Source organism: Stegastes partitus, unplaced genomic scaffold (genome assembly GCF_000690725.1).
Source record: "Stegastes partitus isolate 25-593 unplaced genomic scaffold, Stegastes_partitus-1.0.2 Scaffold747, whole genome shotgun sequence".
NCBI lineage: Eukaryota > Metazoa > Chordata > Actinopteri > Pomacentridae > Stegastes > Stegastes partitus.
The window spans coordinates 305,370-326,844 of NW_007578478.1; the positions used below are offsets into that span (position 1 = coordinate 305,370).

The following is a 21,475-nucleotide window of genomic DNA, read 5'->3' on the forward strand; positions in this document are numbered from 1 at the left end:
CTCACCACTCTGCCCTCTGTGAAGAAGCTGAGGCAAACACAACACTCGTCAAACACAGCAAATCCTAAAATATCCAGCACACTGCAGAAACATCTGTAAGTCCGCTGAGGTGATTTTAAACTCAAACAGGTCCAAATATTAGATGTTTAATCCAGAACTGTCAGTGATGGGAACCTTGCTGTTATCTTAGCCGGGATCTTACCTCCTCAGTCTCTTTGCTGCTTTAGGATCAGAAGGCTCTGGGCTGTTTTATATATGGTAAACATGTGTGTTGAGAAAACACAGAAGCGTTTGAGGATTGGATGAAAAAGGGGTCACAGCTACTTTGGTGGGGCTGCCTCAGTTTGCAGGAACAATTCACTTTTTGTGGCTGAGGTACTGTAGACCTTTCCTGGAGGCAAATGATGAAACCCAACTCAGTCCCCTTTAAAGTTACAAATTTACACAATGTCGATCAGGCTTTGTGAGGCTGTGTGTGAAATGCAGCCCCCTTTACCTACTAATACGAAACATAATAAAGTAGGCATATGATAGTTTCTGTTGACCTGGGACCTCACACACAATGGAGGAAGGACCTAAGAAGACCTGTTGTCTTCTTAGGTGTTATTGTGACCTGGATGCTTCTTAGTTTAACAAAGGGTCATTTGTATGGTTGCTTTTAATGGTCATAATTTAAAAAAAAAATGTTATTCTCAACAAACATGCTGACATTGTAACCAACATGTATCATGTTTAAGGCTTATGAATGTCATGAAGTAAAAGATTTACATTAGAATATTTGGGTTTGTACTCGTGATTAAGTAGAAATCCACACATATTTGAAGCATCATTTAAATAGCTGTAAAAGTTGAGGTTTAACTGAGATAGAAAACAGGTGACGGACAGCTGGAAACCCGATCTTGTCAAGTGAGCCACCTGGGAAGAGAAAGCTCTGATCGGGGTCAAATTGGAGGATGGGCGTCTCTGTTAATCTTTTGTCAGACGTATGAAACCACACTTTCAAATGCGGGACACAATATCATCGTCATGACGTGTGCGCTGAAACATGCTTAGAGTCCTTCTGTCATCTCACTCACGTACGCACTCGTTTATATTCCGCGGGTCTTTACAAAATACATTTTCTCTGGGCTTGACTCACCTGAACTTGGCTTCAACATTCAAAGCCAACTCTCAGCCTCATTTCCATTTTGGGAGGAGGGTTTAATCAATTACCGCTGATGGTAAACTGAGAGGGGAGATGATAGCATTCATTCCTCTCATTTCAGTTATCTGTGGACATTGTAGATGCTGAATAAATCACAAAATGGCTGTTGAAATGAGGGATTAGAGTGATAAAGAGCAGTGAATGCGGCAGAGCCGTGCAGGTCACAAAAACAGCCTCGGAGTGCAACACGTGAGACGCAGCTGCCGCTAACAGACATTTATATAGGTCATCGGAAAAGAAAATCAATACGGCAAAAAATTGAAAGATTAATTCTGGCAGTCATCAAATGAGCTCTGGCAGTGCCTGGTATTTTGTTCATTTTCCTGAAGATTGGACACCCACGAGGCTATGACATTTGGAAAACTTTCACAGATACGCCAATATTAAAGAAGTAAACTTTACTGATCACAGTCACGAAGGAAATGAACTCAAGCATATTTGAAGAATCATTTATTACGCTTGGTCACAAATGTGGTAAAAGATTTACCGCACCCAGATTGTCCATATGTACAGACATACATGTTGAGTATTACAGTTGCTTAACACAAGTGAAATAGGCTGAATTTTACTTTTGCGTGTGCTTTTGCATATTAAGTTGTGATCTCTGTCTAAAGAATCTAATCAGCTGGCCATGATTGCTTTTTAAAACCAATTTATATTTAAAGGAAGAATTACACAGTTAGATGAGATGATCAATACCACTCTCTGTTTATGTACTATAACTAAGACAAGAGATAAAAACTGAAAACTGTCCAAAGGAGACAAAATTCACCTTTCAGCACCTCTAAAGCTCAATAACTGAAGCTATAAACCCATGAAAACCACAACTTCTTGTTTAAACACTTAAGATTATGCACAGGTTAAACAAAATAACGATATCATGCTAAACATTGAGCTTTAGAAATACTCTTTTGGCAGATTTTGTTACGATTAGACAATGCCAAGATCCCTGTTTCGAACCTTTATGATAAATTCTTGGTAAGAATCTGCTGAGAGCATAACATTCTTCTCGTCTGGGTCTCAGCATCAGGATGAAAGTTTTCTCCAAAATGGGAAAGTTTTCTTATTAAAGTGTAAATGCAAGTTTCACAGATACAAAAAGAAAGAAATTGCATAGGCAACATAATGTATCCCAAATATATTTTTTCAACTTGACAATGCAACTAATAATTTGAAACTGACTTCCAGCACAAAACAATAATTCCATATTTTTTTTATTATTTCAAAACACAGCATGATGGTGATTTGTTGTTTTCAACAAGGCTACAAAGTTATAATCTTTAGGGAGTTAAACAAAAAAAAAAAGAAAAAACAGCTGTGCTTCTCTTTTAGAAGAATAGTTTATTTTTTTCCCCTCTTTTTAAAAATGAGCCCACAGCCACAGGGAAAAAATAAGAAGACAAAATTAGTTTAAAAAGTAATTCTCATTAAACACAGCAGTATGTAAGGCTTTTCTAGGCACAATTTCTGACAAAAAAAATAGATGTTGAGGTACTGAAGGCAATAAATATATAACAACTAAAACAAAACACAAGTTTAAACCTTTGGAAAGCACAGAAAACTGGTCTGTGTGACATATTTTGCAAATATTACACAACGATGTTATAGTATGCAGATGTTTATTCATTTAAAACTCGGGTTCCAAACACCTGAGGCTGCAGCTGCTGGGAGGCGGGACTTCTGCAGGAGGTGGAGCGATAGCAGGAAGAAGCCGACGCTGACTCCGCCCAGGATGACCACACCTGAGATCAGGGCGCTGGTCACCGGGTTCATGGGCTGGGAGCGGTCACCAGATGCTGGAGGACGGAAAAGGTTGAACAAAAGCAGAAACTCAAAACAGACGAGGTCTTTGACGCGGGTTTAACATGACCTGAGTTTGTGAATTCTTCTGTAAAGAAGGAGAAGTGTAACCTATTTGTCGTTGTTGACTGAAATAATCGATTTCCATGGGTATCTGTTGTCTTTGCACTGATCTCTTGGATTTAGTCACAGGGGATATTTTGAAGCCTGTTTGTGTTTCGTAACATTGCGTAAGGGGGCTTACCTAGTTGGGAGTTGTTGACCGGTGTTTCGTCTGAAAAACAAGTGTCATTTTTACAGATTTTCACAGACACTTATTCAAGCCACAATATGACAATTTTATACTTCTTCTGGTAGATTAATCGTAGCAACTGGACTTGCTTGAGTTCATTGAAGAAGTTTCACCTCTCATCCAAGAGGCTTCATCAGTTCTGACTGACTAGTTACGAGATCCAGATACGTACATCCTAAGGAGCCATTAGATATAAGTATCTGGATCTCCCAACTAGTCAGTCAGAACTGATGAAGCCTCTTGGATGAGAGGTGAAACGTGTTCAAGGAACTCAAGCAAGTCTTAATCTTCCAGAATAACAATGACCTGGATGACTGAGAATCTTCACAGACAAGATTTTATACTTCGTTTTTCTATTCAGCAATCAAGATGTAACATCCTAAAAACCAAGCTTTAAAGGTGTTCTAGTCGTACTCCTTTTACCTTTGGACTGTGTTTCCAGTCTCAGCAAGCAAAGAAATCAGCACGTCTCCCAAAATGCCAAACTTTAAGAGTCAGTTTTTTGTTCATACCACTTCTGGTGATGATTGGACCGGCAGTGATCACGGCGTTCCCGGATGCCGCCGGTGGGGATTCAAGGCTCTCCTCTCCATCCCGCTTGCGTCGTCGCCCGCAAATCTGCCAATCACATCATCAGCTTTCAGATATCATTGAGGTCAGGAGACACACGGGGGAGTCGCCAAACTCAGATCTTGCAGCTCTTACAGGCATTAGCATGATGCAGTCGTCTGCCCGGCAAAGCTTGGTGACGCAGTGCAAAAAGACAGTCGACATCTTCTGGTGTCTGTGTTTGACGAAACGGAAAACCTCGAACGAAAACCTCCCCATCTGACTCTTTCCATTCTCGAAAACCGTCGTCTGGGGGTCTTTATAGCAGCTGCGTCAAAACAGCACAGAGACGTTATATATAGACGTATATGCAGAGAGTCAAAATGACAAATTTGATGTCTAGATTTATTCTTAAGCACTCTTTGGGAAGAAATAAGTAGCATTCATTGGGATAAGCCGTGGGAAGAGCCTGAATAGGTAATGGCTCCCTTTTGTGGTTTATCAAGTCATCATCTTGAAGAAAAAGAAAAAGCAAGATTACCCAAAGAAAAGGTCATAGCGGAGTTCATCATTAGGATTCCCTGAGGGGGTTGTGTAACAGTAGTCCATCAAGATGTTCCACCTGCAAAAGAGACAAAACTGTGAGATGGGATGGAGGATAGAGATCTAACTGCACATGGGAAAGCACAGATTGGGCTTTCTTCGCTGCAGACTGGCGCCTTCACGTAAAATAATAACATAATGGTATAATGAATGTAGACAAAGATGAGAAAATAGGACTAAAGCTGTAAAAAATGATGGTGGGAAAAGATGCTGTGGGGTACCATATCTGAAATATCATCTCTGCTTCGGTGATGTGGCTATTACAATTGTAAAAATGTCTGCTGCGTGAGCAACATTTATGAAATGTGAAAATTAGGATAAAATCAATATTCAGTAGCGAATAATAAGATGTCATCCGGTACCGTTTGTCTAAATTTGTGGCTTTCACAGCGGCAAATACTCTGGTTTTCAGAGCCAGGCCTGCCATCGGGATAGACAGAGGCTGATTGTACGTTGAATCCTGTGCAGAGAAAAGTCAAAGTGATGAGGAAAAGTGAAACAGAATGCATTGATTTTTCACTCCAAACAAGAAATTAGTAACTTGAAATTAATGGATGGGTTCAGTGTGGATGTAATGCATGTTTTAATCATAATATTCTATACTTGTGCTATTAGCAACTGGTTCAATGAAAAGGCCAACAGTGTATTAATTGGATCCCAATCCATTTTTACATACTGGAACCACAAAGCTTTTAATATCAGGTCATAAATATACATTATCATCCTCATAAAGGGGCTAAAGAATATCTACAAATAGCTGGACACTCTAGATTTTTAGAAAATATTATTCAAGCAGAAGTAAAACTTTGTTGGGGGACTATTTTCATTGGCGGATTAATACACATACATTCTCTTGTGATTTTTTACAGCACTGGGATGGTTTGTATGGGATCCAGTTAAAATTAAGCATTAGAAAACATTGTTCTTTGAAAAATATGCCATGGTTAGCTTAGGTCTTTTCATGAAATTTGTTGGAAATAATAATAATAATAATAATATATTAATAATTAAACATAGGCTCCAGCCCCCCCCGCAACCCTAGTGAGAATTAAGATAATGAGTATAGATAATGGATGGATGGATAATTAAACAAAAGCAAACATGATTCAAATATTTTAAAAATTAATTTTGATTGACAAAAATACATCATTTGAAATGGAAATGACTGCATGTAATCACACAGCTGTTTACTCACATTGTACAGGATCATACTGAGCGTGCTCACAAACGTGCCGTTGCTGTCCTTGACGGAAACAGCAGCAGAGGAGCTGTGAAGAGACACATTTGTATTTGTTTTAGTGCTTTTTTTTTTTCCGTCCTCTGTAGGTGTGTGCTTAATAAACCGCACGCTGAAAGCAGAGGTTTTAATTTAGCGTAATGAAAAAAAAACTCCAGTAATTGTATTTATTTACTTGACAGAGAGACAGGTAGGCATGTGAATTAGCATGTGAGTCATTAAAAAAAATATGCAAATAAATGCTTCTCCAAATACAATGAGACACAAACGCACTCAGGCTTCCTAACCAGCCGTCTAATTGTCACCACAGTTTTGGAAAACAATAAATAAAGCTCCTAATTAAATGAATAAATCCTAATATCAAATCCTCTGCGTAACTCTTGAAAGGTCAAGCTCTCTTTTGGACATTGAAGGATTTTTTAGCTGCTACGTACGATGCCAGCTGTGAGTTATTGACCAGGTACTCCAGTGGGTAGCTGCAGCTGAATTTATACAACAAGCCAGGCAGGTAGCTGATTATAGTCGGCGGGTCAGGGGTATCGATATAGCCTGAGACATTCCCAATTTGTACCAGAGACATGTTCCCATAGGCATTGGCCCCGTAGGCTGTGCTGACCTGCAGAGAGAAACATCTCAGCCATTCACTTTGTTTTCTCCCAAGTCGATACACAACATGCTGAAGTTGGTTATTGATTATATTAACACGGTGTTCTTGTGTTCTTTACCACCAGACTGTTCCCGCAGGCCTCCAGGGTGCTGAGACTGATGCTGAACAGGACCGCCGTGGGGAAGGTGTTGTTGTTGATGAAGCCGCGACACTGAGCTTCGCTGTGACGGCCGTTCAGGGCCAGATCTGCATCAGTGTAGCCGGAGAAGAGCACCGGGCAGAAGTTGATCTTCAAGGTGATGGTTTGGACCCCGCAGTAAACACTGATGTCCCGCTCACCTGGGGGACCAGACAGGAGGTGGTGCACAAAGAGAGGTTAACAGTACAGTTTTAACTTTACTACTTCACTTGTTACCTGATTCCTCAACTTGACAACTGCAAGGACATTTGTGAGTCCTGGTGTTTGTTTGGGGGGAACAAGTCGCGAATCGTGGCTTGTGGCTTGCAGTTTTGGTTAAACAGACCTCTGGTGCTTGAATGCTGCTGCCTTAATATCTCAGGCGTAAAGTATCTCTGAAACTTGTGTCATCAGTACCATGCTTTAAAAAAACAACTACAAAACTCTGTGCAGAGGGAAAAAAAAAAAGATTTAAATCTATACTAACTTGATCACAAACAGTGCAGCAAAGATGATTCATAAGAGGCCGAAGTTGTCAATTTTAGTCGTCTGTGAAGGAGGTCAAGCAGTTAAAACTTTTATGAATTTTAAAAAATCAATATGAAACAACTAACAGAGGTCCAAACAGGCCGAATTACAGCAGCATCTATTAAAGAAATAAAAATAAAAAAATCAATCTGTACAAAAACAAATCATCATAATATCATTTGTTATTTTCTAGATAATAGCAGATGATGTGGTTGCTTTAAAATCTGTCCTCATTTATGAAGTGTTATTTTGCCTCATCTCTATATCAAAACCACAGATAGATTTAAATTAATTCTTATTATTTTACTTATCTATTCAGGTAGCTCTTCTTCTTTTCTTGTTTTTTTTTTTTTTTTGCTCAAAGCATTCTCAGGAAAGATTTTAAGCTCTCTAAATGCTGTCAGAAATACATTTCCTGATCATTTATTTATTTCTTTATTTTTTTTTTTTAATTTTTGCAATTCAAAAAGTCATCAAAAGTTAATCGGCTTAAGTCTAATAATGTGATCACCGTTACAAAAAAAAGATAATTCTTAAGTTAAGGACACAATATCTCTATTATTCAGATAGAAGATGGCAGTGAAAGAAATATTCCAGAAATATATTTAAACATCAAAAGTAATAACGCTCCCTATTATCTCACTGATAAGTCCTCTAAAGGTGTAGCCACTTCAACAAAAGCTGATCTGATAGTTTGAGTTATAAAACATTGGTTTAAAGTCTCGTCGATGCTCTGGAGGATCGCACGGATTGCAAAGAGAAAACCTGCCGTTCAGCGTTCTCACCGGGAAACCTGCTGTGGTAGTTGGTGTCACAGTTGTATCCATTAAACTGCGTGTAGACCGAGGCGGCGTTACTCATCAGCAGGAAGATGAAGCACATTCGTGTCATTTCAGCACCTGAGAGAGGTTTGCCCGCTGTCATCTTCACAAGGTCAACATTTCATCCAACCGCATTCCACAGGTATGTCTTCTAAGAAAAACCCCAGCACTTGTCTCAAAATTAGATGTGCAAAAACAGCACTCTCCCCGTTTCCTCGACAGCTCTGACCTCTATCAAAGTAGCTCAGCCTTCTTTCCCCAAGACCCCTGGTTCTTCTTATCCTGCTCCCCTTTTACATCAGCCGCTCGTCTTGGCCCGATACCTCCATTACCCAACCCCTTTTAAACTGAGGTCACCCCTCTTTCCAGCTCATTTCACCCCTGCTCCCCTCTCTCTACACCTGTTTACCTGTCTCCTGCCTTTTCCAAAGTAATTGGCTGGAACCTCTCTTCCTCCCCACCCCCCTCCCCCACTATGGTTTGTGACGAGAGAAAAGTTCAACACTGTGGCGTGCAGTTTTTTGGCGGCATCGAGGACCTAAACTACAAACACAACGTCAGCCTTATGTGCATCTCTTGTTTGCTGGCAGATGAGAAAGATACTTCAACAAAAACCCGGTGCGGCGCAGAACATGGGAAACTCCGTCAGATCTGAATGGACTGGACAAATCTTTTCACAGCGCCAAGAAACCTGAGCGTACTCGGAGGGTTCCCACTCATCTCTCCTCGGTCTGATCTCCGTCTGTCAGATCACACAAACGGTGGGCCTCAGCAGGGGGGGCCCGGCTCGGGAATTAAGCTGTCATCGGCTGCTGCTGCGGCCCACATTCACATGAACATAAAAGTCGACTCACGGTCTGATGCAGGGCTGTGTGTGGGTAATTGTGATGCGCAAGGCATCACTTAGAGTAAAGGCATTCAGCGGTGTACACAGCTACAGCCCGGTGGTTTTTGCAGCGTTGCCGAGGGTAAAAGTGGAATTTTGAGTGTGTTTTACTCTTTGTTACTCTGCCTCCAGATAACCCACTCACCTTTGATTTTTTTCACCGCAGTCCGGCTAACAAAACAAGAGTTGTATTAATATGTTGAACATGTAGCAGGACAAAGAACCAATTCCTCTTCTGCAGATTTTAAGCTGTTTGACCTTTCAACCGATCTATACAAAGTTAAAGAGGCGTGAAGAGCGGTTTTGGAGCTTTCGAGCAAACGTTTCTTACTGTCAATGATTTCCAGAAGGACAAAACTGACATTACATTCACTGGTGTTTTCTGAGTTTACTATTATCATTATTTATACTACTGTCTTTGCAACTTGGACCACTGGATCCTTCTGCAATCTTTACAAACAGGCAACAAAAAAGACAAAAAAAAAAAAGGACCAGAAACAATACAGCAGTAAATTGTGTATTTGTTTGGGACTATTTCCAGTCATGGATTAACACACATGTAGAGCTTTAGTGAGTATTTCCAGCAGCAGGATGCTGCATGAGGAACTGCCCACATTCACGGTAATGAATGCAAAGGTAATGAACTGTAATGTGCAAAGGTGTGGCTCTCTGATGCCTTTTAATTCATTTTTGGACAAAACATTGAGCTCCTTACTGTATCATTCATCAGGCCATACTTTGCAGCAGGACCAGTCCGTGCTTGCTTTTTGTCTTTTCACAGAATTGGTCAATAATAAGTAAATTATAAACCACTAGCAGGCATTTCCTTTGTATCTGTTTTTTGCTTCTCGAAACCTGCTGTTAGAAAATAATAACTGTTATGAGCAAAGCACCAAGGAGGGATTTCTAAAAAAAAAAAAAAGAAATTCAATTTCTCACTCATTTGATTTGTAATTTTAATCAATAAAAGTGTCATTTGTAGCTGTTTGCTCGACAGTATGACCAACAACTTATTTTCTATTTTTCACATTATTTATTATCTTTTCAGTTGACGTCTTTCCTTTAAAATAGAGACAAAATATCTCTGAAGAAATAGTTTAACTGCCTGTTTTCAGATGTTTCGTGTTAAATGCTTTTGTGCCCTTTTGTCTTTGTGCATTTCTGTTTGCTGAGCAAACAGATGGTGCATTAGATGCACCTTCAGGTGGTATTGAGGTAATGTGTATGTGCAGGGAGGAGAGGTTGGGAGTGTGCACAGCTCAGTTTTGGAGGACCATCGAGAAGGTTAATCCCTATGCAGGCCGTTTTAAAGCATTTCGCAGAACTCCTACAGTGAAAATCAAGTTGTTGTTTTTTTAGCTCACTAACATGATTATGTGGTGTATTCTAAACGCAGAGACTGATGACTGTCTCTGGCGTTTCATACGTAACAAGCCTCCTGTCTACTTTCTGTATCTTTATTCTTCTTCAGAATCTTACTCCAATATTAGAAAGTGCCATTGTGTAGCACAGTGTTTCAGCAGGTCAGGGGTGAGCTGGTGTGCTCGAGCTGCACAACGGTGGGTGGAGAGAGGCAGGAAGATGTTCCTATTTTGAAGAAATCAACCGTGTAGAGTTGCATCTAAGATATATTAAGTGAGCAAGGGATTGTTTTTATTGAAACAACTTCTAAATGTGTAATTTTCTGGTGAATTTTAAGGGTTTAAGCACATCGTTGACGTTGTTTTATTCTAAGAATTGCGTACGAACTTTTCAAACTGATGACAGGTATAGAAAAAAGCTGCAGAAAAGGGCACATTACATTGCAGAATCTATACAACAAGGTCGGACGCTGTGGATTATCATACGCCTTGTATGTATGATTGTTGCTGACAGTGATTTGTATGCTGCGCTACTCCTTACAAAGTCCAGATAAATCAAATTAGACACTGGCCGTACTTCTGGCAAGCAGCATGCTCATAGCATTTCTGCCCACGTAGCCCGTATATCACACAAAACATGATTTTTGTTTTTTGCTTGGTGTAATGACTGTGCCTTATGTTCATTTCTGTATTTCTTCATCTTCATTAAGTGAACAAACACAGTTTCTTGTAAAGGGAGGGATTACCAGAAGACAGACATTTAGAAATATATATATATTTATATATTTATGTCAACAAAACAAAGTGGATAAAAGAAAAACTATTTGAATCTGATTACATTTGAGAAGTAAAACCAATAAACAGACGGGTGACAGTTAAGCTTTTGAGGGGCATCAACAAGACCAGGGACCCCCCAGTGACACTGCCTCCCCCAGTGACACTGACTCAATGTGTTACACCAACGCACAGCTTTTTAAATCGGATTATTATTATCCGTATGCACATGTTTACACCGTATACTGTTGAATTTTGCACATTCCCAGGTAAATAATTTGCACAATTCTGCACACTGTAAACATTTCTACAACTTTTGATCACTCATAAACCCACAGATTTGCGACACTTGTCGTTTATTTGACTTGTAACACTCACAATCAGAAAGGTTTTCATTGCCAAGTAGGTTTTCACCCACGAGGAATTTAACAGCAACATATAGATTAAAAAAGTGCAGCCAGTCAGTAGGTAGTAAGTGTTAGAAGACAAATAAGCAGTGTTAGAAGTCAAATTTTACTTTCAGTGTGCAGGAATATGCAAATGAATCCCCTGAAAATGTGCAAGGTCATATCATATGTAATGTAAACATCTTGAAATATGCAAGGGGATAATACTAATCCTATTTAAAGCAGCAGACCAATGACAACAGTCGCTTGTCACTGATCATCCTTTAAAAATATTCCACTTGTCAGCATCCAGTGTTCTGCACCAAAACTCTGTGTCATACTCCTTGTTTGTGAAACCTACTTGTCCCCTTAGAGAGAAGAGTCACCACAAATCAACCCAAAGTTATTACCCCTTTTCCACCAAGAAGAACCAGGTGCTATTTCCGTGCTGGTGCTAGGGCCAGTGCTTAGTTGGTTCCAACCTGGCACCTCCTAAGAGCCGTTTGCTTTTCCATCGACGCGGAGCCAAGTTAGAGCCATGCCATACATCACTGCATACGTAGCCGTTTACTGAACAACACTCACGCCACACGGAAGTCCACACAGGACTCCAGACTGACTTTTTTACCTGTGTGACCAACTTTCTCATTTGTTCGCACTTCCTACCTTGTCACAGGCAAAACATATGACTTGCTGCACATTTTCTTATCGATAGACTTTATAATTTACTGATGTTCCCCGAACACCCCACACAGCAGGCTCTGGTAGCTGCTGCTGGTGTCGCGGTGCTCAGACTGGTGTGGGACCAAAAATGAGTTTAAAAAGAGTAAGCCAGGGCATTTTAATGTCAGATTTGTCCAAGTTGAAACGAGTCATTTTTTTCTCTTGCGGTCTTTTCTATGAGTGGAATAAACAGCGCATGTAGGTGCATTCTGTTTTTCATGAGAAGACCGCATTTCTGAGTGTCAATGCCACAGTACACCTAAGTAATAAAACTACTGTTTTCCACCATTGTGGTGCTGCTGGTGGGACACAGTTGTACTTTCAGGGTGCAACAGTTTGTGCAAAACTTCTGTGTGTCCGTGGACTCACTCCAACACATTTGTGATCAGACCAGAGACGTCCTGGCAAAAAATGACACAAATCACCGCTTGTGTGTCCCATTCATTCATCGGTCTCGGTGGTCACGATAACCCCAGGCCCTGACATACTCGGTGCTTAGCTCTGGCCCAGCAAAAAGTTGGTGCCTGCTAAGCACCAGTTTTGAGAGCCTGGAGCCGGTGCTTAGGTGGTGGAAACACAAAGAAGTGCTGCTAAGTGAGGCACTAGCACAGAACTAGAACTGGAACCGGTTTGGTGGAAAAGGAGTATTAGTGATTATCTTATGAAGAAACTTTTCTATCCTGATTGTGGTCTCTTCCAGGATAACAATGTCCCATCCGTTGGGCATAAAGGAAATAGTTTAAAGGAAATGATATAAATCATATATTATGAAGTTTGCAGTCACTATTTATTTATTTTTGGACTGACATGTTAGACATCAGTCTCCACCACCACCATCAAAACAAAAAATGAGGGAAAATCTTTCTAAAAAATGCTGTTTATCCATCCTGTACAGTTCCAGAGACTTGGAGAATCAACACCAGGGAGAGCCGAAGCTGTTCTGGTGGCCAAACACCTCACTGTGACACTTTGTTTTTTTTCCTTTTCTTTACCTTGTCACCCATTTTTGTATCAGCGTTGTGAAGTGGATTCATACCATTGCAGCCTGTCAGGATAAAAGTACGCCTAATGTTTTATACATTCAGTGTGTATGTCTTAGTGTGAGAAAATGGGAACGGTATGTGCCCGGACTGTAAAACTCTTTGCCACCAGTGATAGCGATGCCCTCCTCTAAACACATGTCCCGTGCGTCACTCGGTTCAGACTCATCCTCGCCCGTGGCCTCACGTGTCGCGCTCACATCCGGACCGGGAGCCGTGCAGGCACCTGCCGGCCCCCGCCACAGCCCTGAAAAGCACAGCTGGCTGCAGGTGTTTGCTATTCACGGCCCGCTCACCTGCCTCTCGGATGAGGTAGGGCTGAAATCAAATATGAAGTGCTTACAAGCGGACAAGCGCCATTGAGAGCAAACCAGATCGGGTGGCTGCGTACACAAGAAATGAATACATATGGTGAACCTATTACCCTGCTGCTTCTTTTACAACTCCCACCCAGCACATGACCTATTTAACCAATGTATAGCCATGTGCTCTATTTCTACGCTTGTGTCTCAGTAACATGACTTTCTTTAAGATGTAAGGTTAGACTGGAAATCACACACTCACGGGTCTGTGAAAAACATGTACCTATACAGTCAAAACAATGCTCAGCGTGTTGTGTGTCTTGATGATGTCTTTTATTATACCTTGGCATAAAAATGCTCGCGCAGTTGTTTTATTTCACATTATGCTCGCCCACATTTGCTACTTTTTTATCTGCAGAAAACTTTCTTTATCCTTGAGTCGGTGTGCAGCCCTCCTGAGCTTTGTGAATGCTTCCTGCAGGTCGTTGTGCTCAGAGACTTTTAATGGCTCAGGACCAACCGCCAAACTTAGATCTGCCTGATAGAGGCGTCTCTATCTGATCAACCTGAAACATCCAGACTCAACAAACAGACGTCGAAATCACACAATCTGGGGCTGCAGCACAAAACCCGTGAGAGTGCGGCTGTAATCTGACGCTCCAGTTTTAACACAGGCAGGAAAGCGGAGCCATCATCAAAGGCCCTGCTGCGATTTGATCCTCAGTGAGTAATGTTTGTAAAAGCCAGAAACCTTTTTTTTTTTTTTTTTTTTCTCTCGCCACAGCAGAAGGGCAAATTTATAATGTATTTGGGTTGGGAAAAAAATTGTCTCTACAGATGACTTGTAGTACAGACAAAAGAGGTAAAAGTAGCAAATATAATAAAATCTTATTTTATAATGCTCCACTAATGCAAATGATTAAAAGAAAACAGTTTTTTTTCTCAAGGTGATTCCTCCTGACAATGAAAATAAATGCAATAGTTGTGTATTTTATTAGATTTTTTTAAAGGTTATTATGTGTTTGCAGAAGCTTCTGTTTCTTTTGTTGGGCTGAAATGGTGAAAATTCCCCGGTGAGGTGGGAAAACAACAGGACGACTTATTGTTTATGTATGAAGCCTAGCCCTATATTTAGAGAACAATGTGTGAGGAGCACTGCTTCTCAATGACGTGACCTTGTCAAGGATATCACTCAAGAAACTGTAGATGTTTTTGTTTTTTTCATTCATGTATCCCACATTCACATCCCGAACGAGAGGCTTGAAAATCAGATATCGGTTGAAGGCTGGTTCCTTTTGTTTGTGGAGACAAATAACAAATCAGCAGTTTTATATAATGGAAGAAAAAGGCAAATATTGGATGTGTTTCTCTTTGAAAATAATAGACTAGCTAACTAAGACTGGAGTAAATATAATGGCAGTGAGGATTTAAAATTAAGTTTTGCGTAAATTAGTAGCAATAAAGCCTGTAATGTTGTAGTGAAACTGATCGGGATTAACTTCACATTCGACTTATTGATGGAGTTCATAAGTCAAAAACTGGCATTCACTTTCAGTTAACCAATATGTGATGATTTGAGTTGTTGGCAGATCCTGCAGGTAGGCTTCATGTTCGGAGATAAGTGTGGCGCTGTGCTGCCCCCCTGTGGTCTCTGTGTCCCACTGCATGCAGCTGCAGCCCCCCATAAATGAGTTTTATTTGCTTAAGTTTGCTATAAATGCAGCCTGATGTTCTTGGGGCTTCTTAAGATGTATATAAAGAAAAGATTGAAAGCATATGGGGAACAGTAGGATGTGAAACAAGTAGTGGGTAAGCACTAATACGGTAAACGTACTTGTTTCCAGACATTATTTAAGGCTTTGGGTTTCTTTTTTATTTATTTATTTTTTCATTTCCCCTCATGGTATTGTAAAATAAATAATACATATTTTTTAGTGAATAATAAATCGACAAATCAGATCAAATCAGATTACTTGTGAAGGCACTTTACATTCAATCAGCATCACATTTTTGTTGTACTTTTTCTTGCAGTTCTGGCTTGTTTTCATTTCTTACTGTTATTTTGCATTTATGGACTTTTTTTTAAAAGAAAAAATTACTTAATGCAGAATTAAAGATGAATATTTATTTATTTATTTATTTACTTACTTACTTACTTACTTATTTAAAACAATTTCTGTCCTGACATAAAAATAATTACAATAAAAAATACCATAAAAAATAATAATCTGTGAGAAACCCTGTATTTGTGTTGTACTCTTCCAAACTATTTTCTTTTAAAGTGAGAACAAGCAAATCATTATGTTTAGAGCAATAGAAAGAGGATTAATCCACATGACATGATGAGAAAGAAAGAGTTAACGAAGGCCATTTGTAAGAACAAAATCAGAATTTCAGACATGTTCTGTCTGCTGATGTGGCGCACACTCAGGATGTATAATACCTCAGACCAAAACAGTTAAATCCATCTTGTCTTTACGTCTCCTGTGGGTTGTGTGGTCTATGTATATTTTATAGACACCAACAAGTCTGAGTACACCCTCAGAACCTAACCTAATTAAAAATCAGACATCCACTTGTTTATATCCTTATGCAGATAAAAAGTCAAGTTCCATTTACGGCTCCAATGAATCACTTTTGGCGAATCTCAGGGTGAATTTTAACGTCAACATTCGTCCTACGAGCATCTATCAAGTAGCTGCTTTAAGGGAAAGCATTTGGAATATTATTTAAAGTGTCTGGTTTATTGACACAGTAAAATCCATGTTTTCTTGAAGTCCCCTTTGGATCATTTGGATTCTGTAAAAATAATATTAGTGTAAAACTGACTCTCTGCATGGTTGTATTATACTATGGATGAGGGCGTTCTTTGTGCTTATTTATTTTTAAATATTGGTATTTCTTTCTTCTGAATCTTCAGTCACAGAGTGTGTATTTATTGTTTGTGTTTGTGGCATTGACGTATGTGAAACCTTTAACTGGCTGTATCTGTCAACATGACATCTGTTCACTTATTCATATTTTTCCATTTTGGCTTCAATATAAAAAATAATGAACAGCAGAGTTTTGGTCCCTGCTACATTTTTATGGTAATTATACATTTTGCTATACATTAATTGCAACCCAGGATAATCAAATAAATTACAACAATGCACAAACTGATAGTGTCTGAGCTTGGAGAACACCCAGAAAATGGAAAGAAATTCATTGGTAGTGCAAATATCAGGAAATATCACCAACTGAAATTCATCAAAAGATTTTTTTGAATGAAGTGGCATTAACATTATTTGCATGTCTACGTGTTGTGTCTCAAGATGAGGAGCATCTGGACTGAAGTCTTAATGAGCCCCAAGACTACAGAACTGAGAGCGATCCCTGATGATGTTGACATTTATACATGCAGAAATGCACAAAGTAGAAGCGAACTGTGGAACAGCAAGGAACCACTTTCTACAGCACAGTGGAGAAGCAGTTTGAAAGGTGTATTAAACTGTCTAAAGCCCATGAAGCAAACAAAATGTCGTAATGCAACCCTGTTATTAACTTGATTTTATACGCACCTCTGTGCTGCTTTCTGTTTTGGTTTGTTTCTTGTCTCCTTTCTGCCAGGTTCATTTCTGCAAATAGTTGCAAGAGAAAGAAGAATATGGTGAGATGACAAGGAAACAAGCCAATAAACATAAAATATCTGGTTTACAAAAAAAAAAGTCACATCTGTTTAAAGTTAAATTAGGCTGCGTAGGGGGAGAAAACGCTGCTTGCACAAACTGGCCCAAAGAAAGTGACAAGGAGGGAGTCCACACAAGAGACTTCCTTAAAACAAATAACGCTTAATGAGACTAGATGTAACACAAAGCAACAAGTCAGCATAATGCAAGCAGAGCGTGAACGTGTGTGATGACTGCTGTGGAGCTGCATAAGGAGGAGACAGTGTATGAGGCAGCTTTTAAAACCTGGAAGACCCACCAGAGCTGCATCAGCTTACATCAGCCAGCTGCCCTCTGAGGCTGCCGGGACAGTGGGAAGGGTAAACATACCTGTGCTGTTAAAATCAGGGTTCCACCTTGACATCAATAACATAAAAGGGAAAAAAAAAACATCACAACAATATAACAAGGTAATACTGAAATGACATATTTTCTCACACCTCTATAAATCTATCCCCTGTTGTATTAAAATGGCTACTAGCTGACCCATCCTTCCAACCCCCATCGCCCACCAGATCAAACTTCCCCACCAAGGGCAAGAAAACTGGTAGTAAAGAAAATCAGGTTAATGGGTTCAAAGTACAAGCCTAAGATAAGATATGATGGTTTCTGATCTCTTAAGGTGTGTATTCAGGAGTGTAAAATAGTGGCCACCGATCCTTACAGATTTGGATTTTGCAGAAACAAACAGTGGAAGGAGGTTTGACCTCTGACCCTCACGTACAGATCCAAAATGTTTGTCCCAGTATGAACAATAACCTCATGTCACAGTGCAAAAATGTCACACACAACACACAGTCATGACTTCTCCTTGATTTTCACCTATAAAAATAATTACATATTCATGAGAAGTCTCAATATACTGCACATATGCATTTTTAGTAAATAAAAAAAGAAAGTTTATTTATTTACTTTTTTCCCCCACATTTAGCTGCATTCACTGAGTTCAGTCTCCATTTTAAATCATTTTTGGGCATCTGTGCCTCGGGTAACTTTGGTCTGGCAGTGAATGCACTCAAACAAACAAACATGTAGCACATTTAATGCAATTAGAAGATTTTTTTTTATTTTTTATTTTTACAAATGGGCTGCAAGGTGGTGCAGTTGGTTAGTACTGTTGCCTCGCAGCAAGAAGGTTCACGTCCTGGTGGGGGCACTGGGATCTTTCTGTGTGGAGTTTGCATGTTCTCCCCGTGCAGCGTGGGTTCTCTCCAGGTTCTCCGGCTTCCTCCCACAAGTCCAAAAACATGTTGAGGTTAATTGGTGATTCTAAATTGTCCGTAGGTGTGAATGTGAGTGTGCTTGGTTGTCTGTCTCTAAGTGTAGCCCTGTGATAGACTGGTGACCTGTCCAGGGTGTCCCCTGCCTTCACCCTAAGTCAGCTGGAATAGACTCCAGCCCCTCTACGACCCTAGTGAGGATTAAGCGGTATATAGATGATGGACGGATTTTTACAAATTAGACATACCAATTAAAATTTTTGACAGCATCATCTGACCGATCGCCCTCTGTGGCACTGAAGTTTGGCATCCATTAGTCATTACACTACATCCCATAAAGGGCCTGTATGCAGAATTCTGCAGGTCCATGTCAAACATCCAAGGAAAAACACCCATCAGTAAATGCAACACTGACTTAGGTGCAGTTTCGCTCTGTCATGGTGAGTATTTGCTTTTACGCTCTAAACTGAAAGCTTTGGCTACAAGAAACACGACCTTTACCATATATCCTTACCATATCTGTTTTATTAGTCAGTCTAAGGTAACTGTGGCCAGAATGTGAAAAGAAAGTACTTGTCAAAATGCCACACTTTGCAAAACCCTGACATCTCTCAGCTTTTACACATTTTGGAAAGACTTACAGGCTCCCGTACACGACGGTGCACAGCAGGTAATTAAAGCCCATTCACCTGTTTGTGTCAAAACCTTTTCTTCATCATCAGAATAAAATGTTACTGAGCAGTATCACCAAGAGAGTACAGATTGTTTTAGGTGGTTCAGAACCTTTCTATTAAAAATGTTTGGCTAATTTTCTGTGATATTGTCACAGCAGATTGAATGAACAACTTCTTCAACAAGCTCGTAAATAAGTCAAATTATTGATTTACAGGCATTTTGTACTGGACAGACACCTCATGACTCATTTAGATTACATATATATTTAATCTGCACAGGCTTCTCCTTTCTCAAATTTTCCAAAACTTTAGGGCTTCTTGTCATTTTTATGCAGATGACACTTAGGTCTATCTAACAAGCTCGCCAAATGACTATGGTCATATAGACTTGCTTTGTCTTTGTCTTGAGGAAGTAACCGATTGGACACAGCAATCTAAATACTAAGACAAGAGTGAAATAATTTGCCATAAGGAAGAGTGGGGCTCAGTGCATGTCTGGAGTCCACATCACTAAAAACTAACACCCAGAATCTCAGTGTTATCATTAATGAGGATCTAAATTTCAGCAGCCATCAAAGCTGTAGCCAAATCCTCATTCTTAAGAAGACGGTCAAATGAAAAACTTTGTGCCATCATACTTCCAGTTTACAACTCATTCACAATGCTGCTGCTAGAGTGCTGACGAACACCAAGAAGAGAGAATACGTTACTCAGATTCTTAGGTCCCTGCACTGGCCTCCAGTTAAAAATAGAATTGAATTCAAGGCCCTACTTATTGTCTGTAAGTCTCTGAAAGGTCTGAGCCCAAAATAAATCAGAGATATGTTTGCCGACTATGAGTCTGGACGTTTTTTTAAGATCTGCAGGGACTGGTCAGTTTGTGGCGTCCAGAGTTCAGGCCAGACACGGTGAAATGTTGTTTAGTCACTATGCTGCTGGAAGCAGCTCCCACTAGCTCTTAGATTTGCGCCAGTATAGCCATTTTCAAAAGTCAGCTAAAGGCAGTTCTTTTGGCATTGCTTTTAATTATACCATTTTATTTATAAAGTCTGGTCTGAACAGCCAGTACTTTTAATTTGCACTTTTATTCATTTATTTATTTGTATTTTACACTTTGTCTTTTACACGTCGTTATCATTTCCTTTCTTTTTGATTAATTTATTTTAATGTATTTATTTTAATTTTATTTTGCTGTAGTTTGTTCTTTTTATTTTGTATATCTTTTACATGTTTTAATTTTCACCTTTGCCAGCTTTGAAAAACCTCTCTGTATAATATACGGTGGAAACTAGAAGTTTACATACATGCATAAAAAGACATAGAACCCGTCTCCTTCCTGAGCGGTATGATGGATGGACATTCCCTTGGTGTTTATACTTGTGTAGGATTGTTTGAACAGACGAACGTGGAACCTTCAGGCATCTGCAAAATGTACCCAAGGATGAACCAGACGAGTGGAGGTCCACAATTCTCTTCCTGATATCTTGGCTGATTTCTTTTGATTTTTCATGTTCTTACAAAAGGAAGCAGTGTGTTTGAGGTGTGCCTTAAAATACATCTACAGGTGTGCCTCCAATTAACTCACATGTTGTCAATTAACCAATCAAAAGCTTCCAAAGCCATTACATCATCATCTGGGCTTTCCAAAATAGTTTGAAGGCACAGCAATCTTAGTGTATGTAAACTTCTGACTATGAAGAAAGTAATAAAAATAAATAAATCGCTCTCACATTATTCTGGCATTTAGCAAATCTAAATAATTTTGGTAATCCTAACTGACCTAAAACAGGAAAAGTTTTATCTGATTTAATGTCAGACAGTGAGAAAAAAAAGGTTTTATGTCTTTTTATACAGTGTATGTAAAGTTCTGGATATATATGTGCATATATATCCGAGATATATTCGAGTATATTTAGGGCCTCAAAAACGCATCTCTTTGTCATGAATAATAATAATAAAAACCCCAGCAGTTCCAATAGGGTCTTCGCATCCTTTGGGTGCTCGGACCCTAATAATAAACCCAAGGGTTACAATAGGGTCCTTGCACTGGTGTGCCCTAATAATCTCTAGCATTCCAATAGGTCTTCGCACCCTTTGGGTGCTCGGACCTTAATAATAATTGATCAGATTTATATGGATGTGATCAGGACAACAGTCTGATCAAATATGTAAAGTTTGAGGCAGATTGCAGCATGTATAGGGTAGTTACACAGTACTTCCTCCTTCACAGTGAAGGATCAAAAAACAGAGGGCCGCCATGGCCACACCCTTTGACCTTTGCAGATGATTTTGATATCATTTTACCTTCAAGGCATATTCTACATGCTATCCACGTTTCAGCGCTCTGTGACTTACCCCCTAGGAGGAGTTAGCGCAGATTGGACAAATGAACAATCCAAAATGGCAGACTTCCTGTTGGGTTTAGAGTATTGCTGTCACTGACTTTTTTGTTCGTCCTGACCTCCTCCATATACCTACCAAATGGCGTAGGTCTGGGTCAAACATGCTTCTGATGGGACTATGTTGAAATTTTCTAGGTGGCGCTGTGGAGCCATTTTTCTATTTTGGTGTGTATTTCCCCCT

At 39.7% G+C, this 21,475-nt stretch overlaps 1 protein-coding gene across 1 annotated transcript; it reads right to left on the reverse strand.

Moving 5' to 3' along the window:
* Window positions 1-2,827: 2,827 nt before the first annotated feature.
* LOC103364414 (zona pellucida-like domain-containing protein 1) lies at window positions 2,828-7,889 on the reverse strand. The gene is made up of 10 exons (XM_008291530.1): window positions 7,784-7,889; window positions 6,411-6,631; window positions 6,120-6,301; window positions 5,644-5,716; window positions 4,811-4,908; window positions 4,387-4,467; window positions 4,002-4,173; window positions 3,809-3,914; window positions 3,249-3,278; window positions 2,828-3,000 (listed from the first exon to the last, which is right to left on the reverse strand). Exons 1-10 carry the CDS (start codon window positions 7,887-7,889, stop codon window positions 2,828-2,830), a joined length of 1,242 nt encoding a protein of 413 aa, XP_008289752.1.
* Window positions 7,890-21,475: the final 13,586 nt, after the last annotated feature.